The sequence below is a fragment of the Fusarium vanettenii genome, assembly GCF_000151355.1.
Source record: "Fusarium vanettenii 77-13-4 chromosome 9 genomic scaffold NECHAsca_6_chr9_2_0, whole genome shotgun sequence".
In the NCBI taxonomy this organism is placed as follows: Eukaryota; Fungi; Ascomycota; class Sordariomycetes; order Hypocreales; family Nectriaceae; genus Fusarium; species Fusarium vanettenii.
Window position 1 is genome coordinate 1,320,063 of NW_003315877.1, and position 18,411 is coordinate 1,338,473.

At 54.5% G+C, this 18,411-nt stretch overlaps 3 protein-coding genes across 3 annotated transcripts; 1 reads left to right on the top strand and 2 right to left on the bottom strand.

The window, feature by feature from the left end:
• Positions 1 to 507: 507 nt before the first annotated feature.
• Positions 508 to 2,772, bottom strand: NECHADRAFT_49121 (uncharacterized protein; the record flags this gene model as incomplete). The annotated part of the gene is made up of 3 exons (XM_003050464.1): positions 508 to 2,088; positions 2,140 to 2,241; positions 2,296 to 2,772. The coding sequence occupies 3 exons, from the start codon at positions 2,770 to 2,772 to the stop codon at positions 508 to 510; spliced, it is 2,160 nt and encodes a 719-aa protein (XP_003050510.1).
• Positions 2,773 to 3,973: 1,201 nt separating this feature from the next.
• Positions 3,974 to 5,993, top strand: NECHADRAFT_71957 (uncharacterized protein). The gene is made up of 4 exons (XM_003050075.1): positions 3,974 to 4,156; positions 4,254 to 4,349; positions 4,414 to 5,158; positions 5,212 to 5,993. The coding sequence occupies exons 1-4, from the start codon at positions 4,142 to 4,144 to the stop codon at positions 5,778 to 5,780; spliced, it is 1,425 nt and encodes a 474-aa protein (XP_003050121.1). The 5' UTR covers positions 3,974 to 4,141; the 3' UTR covers positions 5,781 to 5,993.
• Positions 5,994 to 9,344: 3,351 nt separating this feature from the next.
• NECHADRAFT_858 (uncharacterized protein) lies at positions 9,345 to 11,908 on the bottom strand (the record flags this gene model as incomplete). Its single annotated transcript, XM_003050465.2, has 2 exons — positions 9,345 to 10,999; positions 11,026 to 11,908. Coding segments are annotated over 2 exons (2,538 nt in total), but the record flags the coding sequence as incomplete, so codon positions are not given.
• Between the last annotated feature and the right edge of the window lie 6,503 nt (positions 11,909 to 18,411).

An 18,411-nucleotide genomic window follows, 5' to 3' on the forward strand; every position in this document is an offset into this window, starting at 1 on the left:
TCACTCTGTCTGGCATTTTTTCTTTCTTTCCTTTCCTTTCCAAGTAATGAAGCACCCAGGATACCCATTTTGGGAGGAACACGCATGTCTACACAGGAGTTTGGCAGATTGTCTTTGCCTTTGAGCACGCGCATACGATTGTACTCGATACCCATGGATACATGAACAAACCATACAATAGGAACAATTATGACCCTAGAGACAGACAATACAATTACGGACGTATAGTCCTTGGACGTTTCACGTTGATCAGCAAGTGGGCTTCGCTGGAAATATCGTGTTATTGTAGATGTTGTGTTACATCTAGGTACTAACTCAAGTAACTAACACCTTATGCTAATGGATCCTTTTCTACTCCATTTCCGAGTCCCTCAAATCCAGGACTCTACCAAGAAGTATCTACCTATACTTGAAACGCCTTACAATGTGGTTGGGTATCATAACAATGTAAAAAAAGGAAACAATGCCTGAAAGAGGCTTGTAAGAACACTTGCTCTCAGCTTTCTCCTACTCTTCATCATCCTCGGCGTCCCAGTCGTCGCCCACATCGGCCCAGCCTGCCATGTGACGCTCACCACCAAAGTCGCCAACTTGTCTGTAGTGTCGTGCGCGCTCACCGTTCTCCTGCCACTGGCGCACGATGTAGTCGTCAGAAGCACTAACAAGCTTGCCATCGTGCGTCCAGCTGACGTTGGTGACCTCGCTTGAGTGTCCGTGGATGAGGGGAGTGCCGATACGGAAAATAGGGAACGAGGTCTCAGGGCCCGAGAAGGAGCGGGAGGGAGTGATGGCGGAGCTTGGAGAGTCCAAGACATGGGCACGCTGGCCACAGGCCGAGCGAAGATGGCGCTCGTCGGTGGGAAAGAGCATGACAGACGAAGAGGTGCTTCCAACGGCGAGGAGGTCGGAAGAGTGTGAGAGACCCTTCTGGCGGATGCTGCACTTGACGTAAAAGGTTCGGGCGGAGAAGGAGTCGTGTTTGAAGCCGTAGAGGGGTCCGAGACCCTCAACACCGGTTGGTCGACGCTTCGTAGCGAAATCCTCGAGTTCAGGGGCGTGGCCGAGCATCAGATGGGCCGTGGAATATGCGTAAACGGTGTTATCCTTGCAGACGGCGTACATGCGAGCAGCATCGTTGCTGAGGGCTAGAGAAGTAATGCCGTAGGATCGCCAGGCGTGCGAGGTAGGCGCGCGGGTGGAAGCCAAGGGGGTGCTCTTCTCCTGGCGGCGAGGTTTGATATGTCGAAGATCCCAGAGCTTGACGACAGCCTCAGCCTCAGAGGCTGAGAGGAGAAGGTGCTCACGGTCAGCGGGAAGCCATTGGATGGCAGTGACGGAAGCGGTCGAGGTGTTGCCCGCCATGGTACGCTCATGAGTTCTGTCGAGAATGTTGAGGGTGGCCGCGCGGAAGGGGTCGAGGTTTCTATCCCTCTCGACGACAACCCGGCGTCCCTTGGATTCACTGGAACTGGAACGGGTCGAAAAGCTCTTGCTGCGGGCATCGGGGCATCGCAAATCCCACAGACGAATACGTCCAGCCTTGTCCGAGGTGGCCAGGACGTTGCCCGTGGTTTGTCCCTTTTGCCACGCAATTTGACGTGTTGAGTCCCAGTGACCACCCTCAAGCTTAGCTGCAACGGTCTGTGTAATGGTGTCGATGATGACGCCTGATTCACCAGAAGCTGTTGCAAGGCGGAGGTCGTCCCTCGAGAAGGCCATGTCCCAGATAGCATTGTCGTGGACTTGGAAGTGAGCATCAACCTTGTCCTCGGCGGGATTGTCGGTTGAAGTCGTGTTGAAGAATCTCACGCAACCCTCCTCATCACCAATGGCGGTTACTGGGGCACTGTTGGCGCTGGCAAGGCAGAACGGGATGGTGTTGCCAGGTCTGTCCCGGGCGACACACTCATGATAATCGGTGCTGCGGCTGTGAAAGTTGGCCGTCTCAGATCGGATGTCATAGGCTGGGGTGTGAAGATATGTCTGGCCATTGGGATATCCGAATCCATGTTCGCGGTTGAGTAGTTGAGCTTCGAATCCTCGGTTGCCAAATTTCCTAATCGGTTTTGGTGCGTATCCTTCCAGTGGCTAAGTCATGATGTCAGTGACGCCAATAGAAACTTGGGAATGGTGACATACGTCGTTGGGCTCTACCGTGTCAGCAGGGCTATGGAAACTGACAGAGCTCTTCTTTTTCTTCAATGCTTGAGCACCGCCACGGCTGGCCTTGAAGAAGTCGCTCTGATGGAAGGTTAGCACGGATGGAGATGTTGTGAGGTTGGGACGCTTCCATACCAGAGTAGCTTTTCTACGGCTGTTGAGACTCTCTTGACCATCTTGAGCCTTTGTGGGAGTATCCGCCAAGGTAACATCGTTCTCCTGGGATGCTTGTCCTGGGAGATTGAGTCGGAGTGGAGGCATATTCTCAAGGTTGAGAGCAGGCCTCTTGAAGTCGGGCTCAGCCTGTCCGGCCTGAAGCTTTCGTTTCCTTGAATCATCCTGCAATCGGCTGGTGGGTGACGGAGGAGAGATGGGATCGGATGCAATGGGGTCGCTAAAGAGAGATTGAGGCGAGAGAAATTGTCGATGGTTGACGGCCGACGAGTCCAGGTTGCCAAGGATGCTCCTAGGTTTTGGCAGCTCTTCGGTCTGGGCTTGCCTCTGGTACCAGAAACGGGTGAAGCGTCGTGGTGTGATGGAAGGGTTTGCTTTTCGTCGAGACGACTGCGAAGGCGTTGGGAGACCAGAGGCGGCGGCTGGTGAGGATGCCATGGCGGAGGAAGAGGACGCTGTAGCTCCGTGAGGCTCCATGACGCTCCTTTCGAACCAGGATTTCCGAGGTGATATATGGGATGGATGGAGTTGAGCTTTGATCTGGGGGTTTGTTACTTGGGCTGATAAAAATGGAAGTAATTAGAACAGAACATTTGGCCAACTCGGGGGAAAAGATCCTGGCAAGAGTTTCTGTTGCGTTGCCGGGTTATAGCTAGGCGCGGGGAGGCCAAAAGGCCGGGGTTGGGAGGCGCAAATGTGGATCGAAGACGCGGTCGCGAAGGACGCGGAGCGTGTAAATGGGCGCCGATCTCGCGTAGAGAGGTCCAGACGCACAGCCACATGGTGTCCAGCCACATCTTGGCACACGACAGTGCGCTGTGGCTCGTGGGCAGGGCAACAACAAGCAACAAGGGGCGGGGGCGGCGGCGGCAGCGGCAGGCGGTGACGCTAGAGGGCCCGGGCGGGAGTTGGAAGCCGCATTGCCGCTACATCCCACGTCCCCCAGCAGAAAGACGGCACGCTGAAGAGGGACGCCCGGGCCCCTGAGAGTTCCGGTTAAAACATACCTAAGCCAGGGCAAGGTCAAAGACATGCATCACGGCTTCACAGGGATTCAGTGGCGTGATGAGACAGAAGCCGTATACGAAATGAACCATGGCGATGGGATATTTGAGTCACTGGAAAGTCTTCATTCCATTCATTGTAAAGAGCTGTCAGACGGTGGTGGACGGGCTGTGAGATGCTCCACCCGTCGGCGGGCCACTCCCCCGGAAAACCCAACTGCAAGGGCCCATTCATCAGGTCCAATGGATCCGTTGGGCTCCGGTTGATGGATGTCGGCCCTTGAAAGTGCAAATGTAGCAGCCTCGTTATCTGATGATGCCATGGGGCTACGGACAACTGCTGCAGGAACCAAGCAAACATTGAGAATTACACCAGTCTCAACCAGATACTCCGTATTTACCTTCAAGATAGACATTTTCTGACGCAATGTCTATAAACTTTAATCTGTTTCTCCCATTTATCCCCCTATCCTCTCTACTCCCCCCTATTTTTACCTCCCCTTTCATTGGCCCCCTCGCCCCCTTCCCTCTCAGCCTTGTCTTAGACTCCCACCGATGCCGATGGTCCGTCCACCGATAGCCCAAAAAGCAAACCAATGGTGTCATCCCTCACATTGATTCAACCATCCATCCATTAACTGCCTGCTTGCGTGCGCCTGTGTCTTCTTGGAAACACGCAATCCTTTTCTCTGCATAGAATTTCTTCTTTTCTTTTTCTCCCCTTAAAAAACCATCTCCCTTCTCTTCCTCTTGATCTCTGCATCGTCGGTCCTGGCCAGATTTTTGCGCGCACGAGCATCACCATGTGCCGTTTCCTGGTACGTTTCTGCTAACCCCTTCCTTGCCCGAAGCCGGCCCCTCGGTCGCAGTGCGACGCAACAACGTATGTGCTGACCCTAGATTTTACTCTTCTAGGTCTACAAGGGAAGCGACGAGATTCTTCTGTCCAAGCTGATCCTCGACCCGACTCACTCCATCCTCAAGCAATCCTTTGACTCCCGTCTGCGTCTCGTGAGTCACTCCACGCCAAGTACCCCTGGTCAAAGGACATCATCTAACAGATCATCTTCTGTAGGATACAAGACGTGGCCAGAACAATGCAGATGGCTTCGGCATAGGCTTCTACACCGACCCCAAGCTCGGCGCCGCGCCTTGCCTTTTCACCTCGACCATTCCCGCCTGGAACTGCACCAACCTGCAGCGAATCGCCTCCAAGACCGCCTCCCGCCTTATCTTTGGCCATGTTCGGGCTACGACCGAGGGCTCCTTGAGCGAGGACAACTGCCATCCCTTCACCCACGGCAGCCTCATGTGGATGCACAATGGAGGACTCGGAGGATGGAAGCACATCAAGCGCCGCCTCAGCGAGCGTCTGGCCGACAAGTGGTACCTTGGCGTCAAGGGCGGCACCGACAGCGAATGGGCCTTTGCCCTGTTCCTCGACACCCTTGAGCGGCTTGGTCACAACCCGAGCGCTTGCCCCGAGACCGGCTTTGGCCCTACCGTGCTGCGAAAGGCAATGCTACGCACGATTGCCCAGATCAACGAGCTGATCGATTCGATCCCCGAGAGCATCCTACAAAATGAGGACGTCGACACTACAAGTCTGCTCAACTTTGCCGTGACCGACGGCCACAGCGTCATTTGCACCCGATACATCAACAGCTCCGATAACGAGGCGGCCAGCTTGTACTACTCTTCTGGAACCCAATGGACGACACGCACACAGTCCGCGGACGACAGGCAATACCAGATGGAGCGCAAGGACAAGGGAGCCGACATCGTGCTCGTGGCGAGCGAGCCCCTGACATTTGAGAGAGGTACGTCCGAGGTTCTAGTGACCAAGAAAGAGCAGATGACTGACTTGAAGCAGAGAACTGGGTCAACGTGCCTACAAACTCCCTCTTGACCATTCACAGACAGACCGTCATGGTCCACCCCATCGTTGATAAGTACTACGAGAGGGATCCTCACCACATCCGTTCCAGTGCCTATGTTCAGGCTAAGGGCTTGACTTCGAACGAAAAGACCCGTAGCGAGTCTGCCAGCCCCGGAATGGTTGATCGTCACCAGCACGAGCTCGATAGTTACCGCAAGATGATGACAGCATCCTTGCAGTTTGGTCCATCCAGAAGCCTTAGCCCAGATATCGCCCGCCGATCTCGGACACCTGCATCTATGCGCGAATCAACCCCAATCTCGCACTCGGTGCAAGCATCACCACCAAGTGAGGCCAGCAACAAACCTATGCCGGCCCAGGGAAACATCAAGGTCAAGAGACGGTCGATTCAGCTCCTCGATAGTAACCAGAGCTTTGGCTCAACGACAGATTTGGACCAGATATCAGACACGGAGGAGCCGACTCGGGCAGAGGTGCGAAACCCAAGGAAGCTTTCGCAGTACTTCCCGGAGCTCACCCTTGTTACAAACGCGGGGTCCTAGAAGGGGAGAGACAGGAGAAGGACGATGAGAGGAGAGACGAGAAGGGGATGATTTACGTTGCATTCAAAGATTCACCATTGTGTTAGGGACTGCGGCATGGTGTTGAGGAGTGGAATGAATTCTCTGTAGAATAATTGGCATCAGATGGGCCGTGTAGATGGATACCCGCGTATCGGACACACAAAATTGCAAAAACGGCTCTTGTTTTGTTTGATTTGGACATATCCTGGGGTACCTCGCTCGTAATGTTTGTTCGTTTGTCGGTACGTATCGGTCTCCTAGGTCTTGAACGCTGAAAATCAGTGGCACATGCAGACCGCCCCTTTTCCGGCCGAACGCGAGAGGAGAGTTTGGGGTGGTGTTGAACAAGAAGGCAGTTGCTGCGGATTAGCAGGTGACAATGCTCCAGCGGGCATCATCGAGGTCTGTGGCTGCTTCCCAACGACGAGGGGAAACGTTTGAGGGCAGGTCAGCGGCTGCCAGACAGGTACGGCCACGATTACGGCGCGACAGTTGAACAATGTGGTCTACCTGATCCTTGGATGAGCATCTCTCGACTTGCTTCCAGCACGCACATCACCTCATCTATTCTACACCACCATTTGACATCGCCATGCCGTGCTGCTTCGCCATTCTAACGTACGCCCAATGCCGCCATCACAACCTCTTCAAGATCGGTTGCACTGCCGACTGCGATGACTTTTGCCCGCCCGAAAAGCGCAAGATTCTCGTCAAGACTCGATATCTGTGGTGCTGCGAACAATGCCACACCCGTGTCAACGATAACATCGACGAGGAGAGAGAGGACGATTGGTCGGTTCAGATAATGCATGCCTGCCAACAACCGGGGCCCCATGCCTTGATCGAGGCGCGGATCGATGGCATGCGTTGCAGAGAGCAGGTTAAGCAACGTCGTCGCGATAGGGCCTTGATGTCCCAGGTCGAGGAGATTCAGTGGGTTGGCGAGTGGACGCTCGAATACGGCCTCGTGGTTTTTGAGTCGGTTCACGGGAGTGCCTGGGTTAAACTCAAGCTCAAAGACAGGCTCGAGCAGCTGAGGTCTCTGAGGTTCTGGGACTTTGTCGTCACGCACGATGCTCTCCGAGGATCTAAGAAACTGTTTAAGGAGCAGTCCCACTCAGCTTACTGGACAGCTTATCGTATGTCGACTACTGTGACTCCTTTGCTACTGCCCCTACTGACGTGGTATAGACAGCATCACGCGGGAGCATATCAAGAGGGGAGGCTTGCGCCGTCCAAACCGCCGCCTTCCGCCACCACCGTTGTTTGATAATGCCGATGAAGCCACGACGCCGGCCGATGAGTGGAAGGATGTCCTGGAGATAGGGACGGAGGAAGAGTTGGAGGTGATGGCGGAGATGGACGAGGCGAGACTGGACAAGACGATACCACGGTCGATGGTACACAAGTGTCTACAGATGGACTTGGTCGACATTCCCAACGAAGATGTGGAAGGGGGCGGAAAGGGGGAGATCGTGGAACGGCAACGCAACACTATCGACGACATTGAGTGAGGACTGGGACTTGCAAGTACCTGACCTGTAGTGGTCTCAACAAGTTACTACGATCACTAAAGACGGTCAAGGCTCACGCCGCGGAAGCAAGAGACTGGTATCGCTGAGCGGTTACTGTCGGAGTGTTGTTGTCAGAGACGAGAAGCTCCCCCCAGCCTCATCTGCAACGGGATGGCTCATTGACTCGGGCACAGAGATGGAGTTGACGAGCACGTTTAGCAAAGAGAATTACAGTAACTAGCATCAAACTCTTCTCAAACCCCCTTTCTCCTTGACCATGACTGGGTTTTTCCACCCTCATGCAGTGTCAATCATCATCACACCATGCAGCCAGCCACATTTTGACAGCTTGATCGGGCCTTCCGAAGACAAGCACACCTGGAGGAACAGGATGCCATCGTCATCCAAGCTAAACTAAAGCCGCCTGAAACCAGCATGAAGTGGAAGTCTATTCATCTCTTTTTTTTTTTTTTTTCACTCACCGACCCCCTTTGCCCCCCCCCCTTCTCTTGTAACGAACTCCGTTGGAGATGGGGGGGCGTGTAGTACATATTACATACTAGTTAGCTGAAAAGATCCAGGGGTTCTCGTTGCCTTTTCTACGGATACCGATACCTCTCATGTCAAAGCCACATACACAGAACAAGAGACACAAAGATCGCTTGCCAGGGTCCCTGCCACTGTTGCATTTTGTTTCGTCGGTAACTGGGCAGCCACCCGGACCAAGAAATAAATGGCACACTGCAGGTAGGTAGGCAACGAGACCTTTGCCGGGCTACACAGATGTAACTTGGACTAAAATAAACAAATATAAATATAAATTATATAAATTATATTCTCAAGTCTATATGAATTCTTAGATTTATAATCATAAGCCTTTTTATGCTGTGATTCAGCGGATTGAATACCTACTTGCGAAGTGTGCCATTTTTTTTTCCCTTGGACCACTAGGTAGGCAGCCTAGAAGGGAGAGCTGAAAACATGGGGGTGTGTGGGTTTCTTCTGCAACCTTGCTTCTTTGCTTGTCTCGCCTTGTTCATCATGGTCATGCAACGATACCTGTAACATTTTTTCTCATCGTTGGTTCTCTTGTAAACCTGAACCTCCAACATCCTACCTGTCGATCCTTCTTATTCCCGCAGTTTGACAAGATACACCAATCCCACAACCTTTTTTCAAGCCAGGTCAATCTCGCCAATCACAACTCTTGCCGCGCCCCAGGCCCTTATCATTCTCCATCGGCCGGCTCCGCCAGACAGCACCTTACAGGCGGAGTGATCCCGCAATGACGGCGGCGCCGCCGAGAGAGAGAAAAAAAAAAGCCAAGACCACGAGAGCAAGTGCCAGCCAGGGGAAGGTGCCAGCCCTGCATAGCGGCATAGTTAGAAACCCCATCCCATCCTGGGCTATGCCTACAAAGGCATGCGTGGCATGAGGCGAGATTCACTGACGTCCCCTCGAACTTGACAGCATCATTCTACAAACTACCTACCGCTTCCATACATGCTGCTTTTCAAGGAAATCATGTGCTGGCACTTGGCGTGGGGGGCCCTGTGCTGTGAGACGGAGGCCCATCATCTTCCGTAAACTGTTATCAGCTCCAAAATGCACTTTTATCAAGTTGGTTCGTTTTCATTCATAGTGAGGTGAGCCTCTCATCGAGAGTCAAGATGCTGTAAATCCAACCACCCATGTATACATCAAAATGCTCAGCCGAAACGCCTGCGCTCCAGTCTACCAATCCGTAGATGCCATGTCGTTACATGATACAAGTATAATGCCTGCCATTCCAATATCCATCCATCCATCCATCCATCCCATCATATGCTCAGATCGACCAGTCGTTGATTCCAAACCTCCATCTTACACCTGTCGACTCGCATAACGCCTTTCCCATACATGTCCCCCTACCCACAGCTGTAATGACAACACCCCTTGAAATACAACCCCCTGTAAACCATCATCTCTCTTCTCAGACACAGAACAGACCCGTCACATGTCAAAAATCGCCGAGTACCAATCCTTGCAATCAAAACATGATCCACTCCACCTCCACCCCGGGGCCGCCGATGCACTTTGTCCAGTTGAACGGTCCGCGTTTACCCCCGGCCCTGGCCCCCGGGCTCAACGGCTCCTCTCCCGTCCACTCTCCCGCCCATAGCCTCTCCAGCACCTCGAGAGCCGCTAGGTTGTTCATGTAGCCCGAGCGGAACATGATGTCCCGGCATTTTGACCGCACCATGTCCTGCTGCAGCTCGTTGACGCACTCGCACCCAGCCACAAAGAGCGGCCAAAGCAAAAACTTCTCGGCACTACTGCCCGTCTCCAGATTTGATGCATAGTAGATCACTTGGCTGACTAGGCTCTGGATGCTTTGGTGACCAGACGGCAACGAGGGGCTCACAAGTCGTTCTGTGTATAGCAGCGCAGCATAGCGGAATGCTTCGGACAGTGATTCAAGGTCGCGTAACTGCCCCTGTGTAAGTGATCCAGGTAGCGAGGCAGCAACTCTGGAAGTATCAAATTGCCAGCTCTGTAGGGCTAAGCGGGCCTCCTTCCACTCGTGCCAGAAAAGTGACCGGTTATCGTCGTAGGTTGTGGTCGAGCTAGTGGATGAGAGAAGCCCCTCGCCGTTAAGCGTTGTGCCGAATGTGTTGCCCTCGTATCCATGATCAGCAAGATTCATATCCCCTGTTTGCTGGCCCGGCACCCCCATGCCCATGCTAAAGGTTGCTTTGTGAGCATGGCCGAGTGGGGAGATGTATGATGGCGAAGGTGACCGTCCGGAAACGCCATGGGATCCAGACTTGACTGGACGGTTCTGTGAGAGCAAATTCAGGCGGCCAAGTCTGCTGATTGTCTTGAAGAGCTCGCAATCGCAGCCAACCAGGTTCTCAGCCCCAACAGGAAGTTGAACATCCGAAATGCTTCCAAATCCGGGGTGTACCTGAGCTTCACGCTCGTTGATACTTGCTGAGATGGCATCAAAATAGGTGAAAAGGGCCTCCATCCAGGCAGAATCTCCCGAAGCGGTAAACTGCTGAGACCTGAGAGCAAGGATCTTGTTGACGCCCGCGAACTGGGTATGGAACTTGGCGATGCCCGACTCGACCATGCGGTAATGACATAGGAGAAGAATCGTGGCGAGGACAGAATCGTGGGTCGACTTGTTCCGGTCATTGAGTTGCTCGTTCAGTAGGTGCACAGCCAAGTTGCGGTGTTGGTATTCCTCGGCGAGGGAGAGGTCGTCGGACTGAGTGTCTGCCATGGCTTCGGCGGCGTGTTTGTCAGCCATCAACTTCTCAGAAAGCTCTCGAGTATCACGTCCGAGACTCAGTTTCCTCTTCATGCGTAGATTGCAGGATGCAAGAGCACAAATGGCATGGCTCAGACTCTGGCTGTTTGCAGCTAGTCGCAAGATATGGTCTCGAAAGGGGTTGTGTGGCCCATCAATGAAGACCATCGAGGGGCACATGATATTCTCGTAGTAATCCATAAAAAAGGGCATCTTGGAGATGAGGTCCTGGCTCACATGAACAGATTGGGTTTCGGAAGCCGTGGGCCAATGCGAGGGGGCAAAGTCCGAGTGATGAGACTTGACATCCTCCTCTTGAATCGATGGTGATTGCCACGCGATGGGCATCGAGTTGTAGCTTGCGCTATATGCTTCGGCTTCAGGTACGCCTAGAAAGTGTTAGCACAGACAAGACATCGGTGTGCTGAGTTCATCGTACCAAAAGAGTCACAATCCCGGACAATGCGGCTGCTCAGCTGCGAGTCGAAGTTGTCCATGTGAGAATGGAGACTCGAGCTGAGCTCCGAAGGGGCATGTGCTAGGCTTGGGCAAGATGTCGGGGCAATAGTTCTGCCATGGTCGACATAGAGAGACGCGGGAGGGCTCTGGGGGCCGGGAGAGCTGTTGCCAGTCGTATAGCTGTCGTACATGTAGGAGGGGCTGTGAACGTAGGATACGTCGTCTCTGGTGAAAGATTGGCTCATGGGGGAGAGATAGTCCACCTCATTCAGGGAGTCAATGGAAGACGCAAGGTCCTCAGTGACAAGAGGAAGGGGAAATCGGTTGAATTTGGGTGTCGTTTCTTGGCCAGGGGAGTAATTGATGCTACCCCAGCTTCCCTGAGGGAGTGAAGGCGGATGGTCAGGTTGAGACATGGAAAGGTAGTCATATCCTGTCATTGTGAAAGGAGTCGTGGGTGCAGACGCAACCTGGGTCACCATGGGGATGTCAATGGGTCCCTGGTGCATTCTTCCAGGTGATTCAGACTCGATGCTTTGGGGAACAGCAGAAGAGCTGGACCGTGAACGAGATCCCGAGTGCTTCTTGGGCTCCCGAGTGACGGGAGGGGCTTTCGCAATGGGCAAGGACAGACCACGGAGTTTACCCCGGCTAGCCACACCAACTCCCCAAGTGAGCTGTGTCTTGTAGCCAGAGCATTCGCTACCAACCTCGAGACATTGAGAGCAATATGGCCGCCTGCGGTCACACTTGATGTTCTTCTTGGAGCAAGAAAAGCAGTCATCAGAAGCACCACCTGCCGGGGCGCGTCTTCTGCGCTTGCGAACTGCGGAAGGGTCTTTGACCGTAACGGTCGGTTGTGCAAGAGCGGCCGTCATGATCGATGATCGCAAGATATGGAGCGTATAAGTGACGAACGGGTGATGAGTGAGTTGTCGAGGTCAAGGCGCGGTTGAGTGAGTTGGATATGCTTGGCATATAAGTTCAAAGAGTCGAGTACGAGTTGGAAACAACTTGAAGCCAAAGACAAGAGTTGGATCCAAGACAAGAAAGAAGGTGGAGGTTCTCACAGATGGAGACACACGATGTTAAAGTGTTCAAGATGGCAAGCAAGGCACACCTCTCAGCAGCGCATTGACATGAAAGTGGCGCTGGGGACAGTATAAGACAAGATGAAGACCAAGATGAAGAGGCGAGGGGTGCTACTGCATAGGTCGGGGAGGGTATCACCCAGTACTTGAGAGTAGCAATCAGACCCTGAAGCCAGGGCAAGGATTACGATGGGGATGGGGAGTGGGAGTGCGGCTGGATTTGGGGAGGGGTGTAAACGACAGAGGGGAGGAGGACAGGTACGTAGCAGCCCAAGATCAAGCCTGAGGAGCGGGAGGTCTTTAAGTGAATGGAAGGATGGGAGTGGAGGGATGCTTAAGGTATGGATGGGAGGGATGGGGATGGGGGCGCGGTTGGCATCATCATCCCCAGCCTGTCGCGTTGCGAGGATGGGATGAACTGAGAAGATCAGCGGGGGGAGCCATATCGGCCGAGGTCAGCGAGTGAGTATCGACGAGGTAAGAGGCCCCTGTAAAGGTAATGGAAATGGAACAGAGGGGCGATAGCAATCACGACAAGAACCGACGGGCGGGAGCGACCTACAGCCAGGGCGGACAGACACAGGTAGGACAGAGCACGGGCAGGCCAGGCCAGGCTCTGCTGCTGGTGCTGGCGGTGATATCGAGACGGCGCGAAGCGTGGACCATGTCCATGGTGAGGATGGATGTGGATGCGGATGTGGATGGATGGGTTTGGAGAAAAAGATGGGGAGACAAGAACCTCGCGAATGGAGATGGAGGGGAGGGGCGGGATCGAGGAGTGGCCGCCTCCACTGCACCTGCCTGGGTGTGAAGTGCAGTGCCAGGTGGACTCCATGCGGGAAGTGCGACCATCCATGTCACTCCGGATAGATGTCACGCCGTACGATACCCACCCGTCAGGCCAAGAATATAAGAGAGCCCAAGTACCTCCAGCCCCGGAAAACGGTCCCATCTACCTTGGCCTTGGGGTAAGCAACTCAGGTGGACTCGATGCAGACGGGCAGCGGGCAAGCAGGGCTTCGGGGGTGCTCGGGGGGGAGGGTCAGGGGACGCCCCGGCTCGAGCACTGTTGGGGGGTTAGTGGCCGCCGATACAGCGCTGTGCGGTACAGCCTAGCGCCGTGCAGACAGCGGTGCAGATGCCCTGGAGCGTTCCCACTAGGTACGGGGGCCTGGGGCCTGGTCACGTCGTCGCGGTTCATCCTCCATCCACGTCCATCCCCTGGCCTGCCCTGCCTGGCCTGGTTCGTTCCATTCCTCTTCCACTCTCCCATGCCTGGCACCCATCTCTATCTTCCGAAGGCTTGTCGGAGCAGTCTCCCGGATCCATCCCTTGCCATGGCCCTGAATTGCCAATCGACCTTTTCTCCGTAATCACTTGCCCAACGTTAGGTAGGTTCGCGTCGGGGGCCTAGGCCCAGGAAGGGTAAGAGCGAAGCGGGTGCCAAGTCGGGGACGGTTGCGCAAAGGGAATGGAGCCTCAAAAAGCCCAAGAAGGCGGGAGTATATGAGATTGGATCAGATGCAGGAGGTCCAAGCAGGATGGAAGCCAAGATTGCGACACGCAGGGAGTAAACGGTCAAGATTTTTTTCGTGGCTTGTTCTGCTTCACGTCACATAGTCCGTTCCTTCGTCGTGGGATGTGTTCGCGCGTGTCGGTCGAAATCGAACCAAGGCCACAGCCTCGATCCAATGTCGTGCACGCTTGGCCTGATCTAAGCTTTCGTCCTTGATACATCATCATACATCCATGGCACCACCACTCGAGGCAGCGCGACTACTCGGGGGCTAAGGTAGGAACCTGCACACCGACAACGCACGTAGTCGCCGCCATGGAAGGTCATTGGAAATGTCTAGAAAAGAGGCGTTTTTTTTTTTTCCTCCCTGCTTTTCCCTTCACCGTACTACACGTCTGATCTGACTGGGCGACGGTATGTCCTGGGACGTGTTCGGTCTCGGAAACGCCGACCAGGCTATGATAGTGCCCGCATGAAGCGTCTGTCTTTGCTCAACGACTATCAACAGTACCTACCTTCTCCCGCTGTTCCCGTCTCTCCCGCATCATCATGCATCTGCAGGTTGTGGGTGTTCCTGGCAACGACAAGATAAGCTCGTTACCGTATCCGTAACAGAAACAAAAGATCTTGCGTGCTAGCTATCTCGACCTAGCCAGCAAGCAAGAAGGGGAACATCTGCACTTGGCTTCAAAAGCACCCACCGAGCATCCAAGGACATGGGTGCCAAAGCCGCCGGGTGCACCTTAAATCATCCGCTGCATTTGCCCAGAGGCGCTAAAGCGATCCACTCCCGGGGCTCCGTGGTTGTGGCCAGGTCCTTTTGCACTGCAGCCAGCCAACCAGATGCCAGCCCTCACTCGTCCTTCTGCCATCTCCATCTCCACTCCGGACGACCTCATCCACTCAACCAGCCAACTTGGCCTCCCCCCCATCCATCATCAGCACCTCAACTCGTCACGCTGCGACCGATGCAAAACTCCCCGCCTCTGGAGAGCAAAAGGACCAAGCAGCCGGGGTTGCCAAGAGTCGCGATGCGCGAATGCTCCCTGTCGACCAAAGAGGGCATAACATGCTGGCATTGCTAGCATTGCTGGCGGGAATCGAATCGATACGCCAATCTCGAGGACAGCACGCAACCATGGATCTCAGTCTCAGGCTGCGCATCGGCATTGTGCGCATCGGCCAACGGCAGGGAGTTGCAGGAGAGCGACAGAAGCTCTGTTAAAGTCTGCGGAATAATGGCGCCGCCACGAAACAACAAGACGCCTCTTGCTCAAGAAAACAAATCCAAACGAGCAGTGCAGTGCCAGCGTACCAACCCGGATTGCGACGGGCAATTCAAGACCCGACCCGCCTCCTCTGCCGGCCGCCGCAAACCTGGTCTTGCTTGTTTGCATCAATCCTGGCAGTTGGGTTCTAGGTGGTGGAACCAACCTCCCTCCCACTGTCGAGGCCCTATCACCCCGCAACAAGACTTGACACAAACACAACGCACCCGGCCACATCGCATGGCAAACGTTGCTCCCGCGAGGAGACCCCAACAGACAGGGCTGATTTACGATGCCGTCAGTCCCGCCACGGAACCCGCTCTTGATTGCCGGACAAACATGACCGCCCGGGTCGCGGGATAGAAGCCGTCCAGACTGTTCCAACTGCTCGGTTGATCTGGCCATAATCACAGCCAGCAACAGCTCACGCCATGATCATGTCAAATCGAAGAGCGGCAATAATCACGGGCACAAACGGCTCCAACGGGGTGCAGCAGTCGCAGCGTCCTCAGTGGTTGACCATGCCAAGGCCTAGCGAGCCTAGCGTGTTGGAGTGCTGCAATGCGGTTGCCTGGAGGTCACTGTGGCGGCGCCTTGGCACACCTGGCGTCCCGCGAGAGCTTCTATGCAGGCTTCCACCAGTCTTCCGTGATCCAATGGGCTAGTCCGCTTTCGACCTTAGCCGTCTGCGCAGTTAGCTTCTTGGCTGCTTCCCCCACTTAGCACCCCCTCTCCCCTCTTCAAGGATCGCCCGTCCACTTACATCATTCATGGACTCACAGCTTGCTTTGCGACCGACCCTTTGCCCGACCTTGCTGCTCGTGCAGCTTCAGCGGGTGCGTGCCCGCGTGGGCTGAAATCGCGACATGATATCCATAGCGGCCCACGGAGGGAGCCCGAGGATCAGGGACAGACGAGACCCTCGTTTCGGCTGAAGGGGACAAACGACGCCGAGGCCAGCTTTGGTCCCTAGCTGATGGAGACCGCAGAGCCTGTGGAGGAGGAGTGAGGATATGGGAAACGCAACAGTCCGCAGGCAAGTCGCACGGATTTCGGGCTTCCCTGAAGTCCAGTTGATAACAGAGCTCCAGCAACGTCATTCGTATTCGAGCTGGGTTTTGTGGGATCAGAAGATGGGTTCTCCAACTGATTCCCGTGACCCCAGATCTGCAGCGGTTCGGGGCATCTTTTCATCTATACGCTGCATCACACCCTCTCACAGACGTTGGCAGCCACACTCGCGCAAGCCGCTCTCGTCATCTGAACAGTTTGCTTCGCCACCACCAGGTATTAGCCATTCACAGCCTCTCCCATCGCCACACGTTTCCCGGCTCTCTGTCTCTCTCTCCAAGTTTCTGCTTTCGGTCACGAAAAGAGTGAAGCATCAATCAAAGATGCTGTCGTGGGTTGCCAGACACTTCAGGAGGGGCCACAACAGGGGTGCAAGTTGATCACATTCGTTTATGCTGGAGATACAAACTCATCTTACATCATATCAAGCCAAGAGGCAAGTACTCAAGACCTTGCACTCTAACAAATAAGGCTGTCACTCCAACATTACTGAACTCTATCCGTTATGGATCCAAGACTGGAGCGAGGTACAAAGAGATATCCTCACAACTCCTCAGATACCCTTACATGCGGTGTCACCCTATTCGGAACCCTCACCTTCCAGAAACCCCTTGCTCCCGCCTCGTGGGAAATGACTTGCCCCTGCACGAAATGTGTGCGGAATCTTGCTCTTTGACGGGTTCTTGCACAAACTACTGCTTCTTTGCGGGTTCCAGACGCGGTGACTGTTCCTTAATATCGATGCTTAAGGCATCGAAGCCACGTTTCTCGAAGCTTGACGTTTTGGGCGCTGTACACCACTCAGCAAGGCTCACTCAGCCTCGTGTACTGCTGAGGGCAGTGATTAGAGAAGCGGTGGCAACAAACCACCGCGTAGTGTTCCCTCACTACCTACACACTCCCCAGTAAGGGAGGACACGTTGTACCCTTCATGTTGAGGATTACGGTCAATTGTGGCGTAAAGGCGAACACATTGTCTGCCTTGATGTTTATCACAGGTTTGCCTTGATGACATGCTCATCAAGTCAAGAGAATTTGACCTCGGCCCTTTTGAACTCGAGACCCCAGTGGCTCGGTAGTCGTCAAATCTAACGTGCCCCCAGGTGTCGGCCGCTCCCGAGAAAAAAAACGAATCTTGTCGCCCTGGCGGTGTTTTGCGAATCTTTCGTGTATCAAAAAGGGAAATGATCATCTCACAAGTCAGCTCTGGCGGCTGCATTTACGGAGAGATGCAGAATCCCATCGGTGACTACGAGAGTACCGATCCTACGGTCAAGGATTGGGGGAAAACTCAAGCTGTGATCATCCCGAGGGCTGGGAGCACGAACAGGGGAGGTCGCGCGGAACATAGCAATCAGAAACCCTTTGCGGTGGGGGTTGGACCCTCGCTCCTAGACTTCTCGTCATGTCGAACGTTGAAGTTCCCCTGGATCCGAGAGCCCTGGTCAAGTTGGCCCCTGCTCCTGTCCTGCTGTCGATATTCGCCCTGAACCTAGACGATTCCACAAATTGGTCAAAATCTAGGGCACGGAGACTTCACAGGTTCGAACACAAGCGTCTCGAACCCGAACCATCCGTCTCACCGACAGTGTTAGGCCAGAAGCACGGATGAGATTGATCTTCCTCCGTCAGAAGCCAAGGTTCGCTGGGCTCGGATTCAAACTCACCATGTGGGCTGGCCGTAATGAATGGACAGTGCAGGATAAGGGACTGTGGGACACGACACACACGCGCAGCAATCATGAACGCTGCGTTTCGCGAGCAACCCTCCCGGCGGGTTGCTCTCGTCAAGCCCTAGTGAGGGGCATCCTTGAACCTTGGCGCTTAGCTACAGCGATGGATGCAACATGATGAGTTTGTGGAATTGGGCCTCTTTCGTGGGCGGATGGCGCGGTACACTTCTGGGTTGCAACTCGAGAGCGTTTGATGCCCCGAATGCCGTGGCCCAGAGACGACTACCGGCGCCTCTTGGTTTGGAGGGTTCGTCCAACGCGCGAAAGCAGTCAACCGATGTATCGACAGGGGAAGGCCTGCTGCGGGGACGACAAGGGACTACGGTGGTATTCCGAACCAACCACAACTCGGGGCTAGCTACATGCGCTAAACGATGAATCGTGCGTTAGAAGGACCGAACGATGCTGCATAGAAGCCGGGCCCCAAGGGTCTAAGCCTCGTACTCTGCAAAAAGCCCTCCTGGTCTGTCCCAATTTCTCCCACCGAGACCAGGGTGGCGCTTGGGAGCCGCTACCACTCGCTGACAACGGGGCAGATCCATGCCAGGCATGCCCCGTTGTCAGTGTCCCTGTTCATCAACCTTATCCGCTAACCGTGCTCGCTCGCCATTGGCTGTGACGGAGGTTTAGCAGAGTCACCTATGCCTCTGGTGGTGTCTGTTA

Coding starts and splice junctions, on each gene's coding strand:
- NECHADRAFT_71957 (XM_003050075.1), top strand. Junction 4,350..4,413: donor TTGACTCCCGTCTGCGTCTC/GTGAGTCACTCC, acceptor CATCTTCTGTAG/GATACAAGACGTGGCCAGAA. Junction 5,159..5,211: donor GCCCCTGACATTTGAGAGAG/GTACGTCCGAGG, acceptor GACTTGAAGCAG/AGAACTGGGTCAACGTGCCT.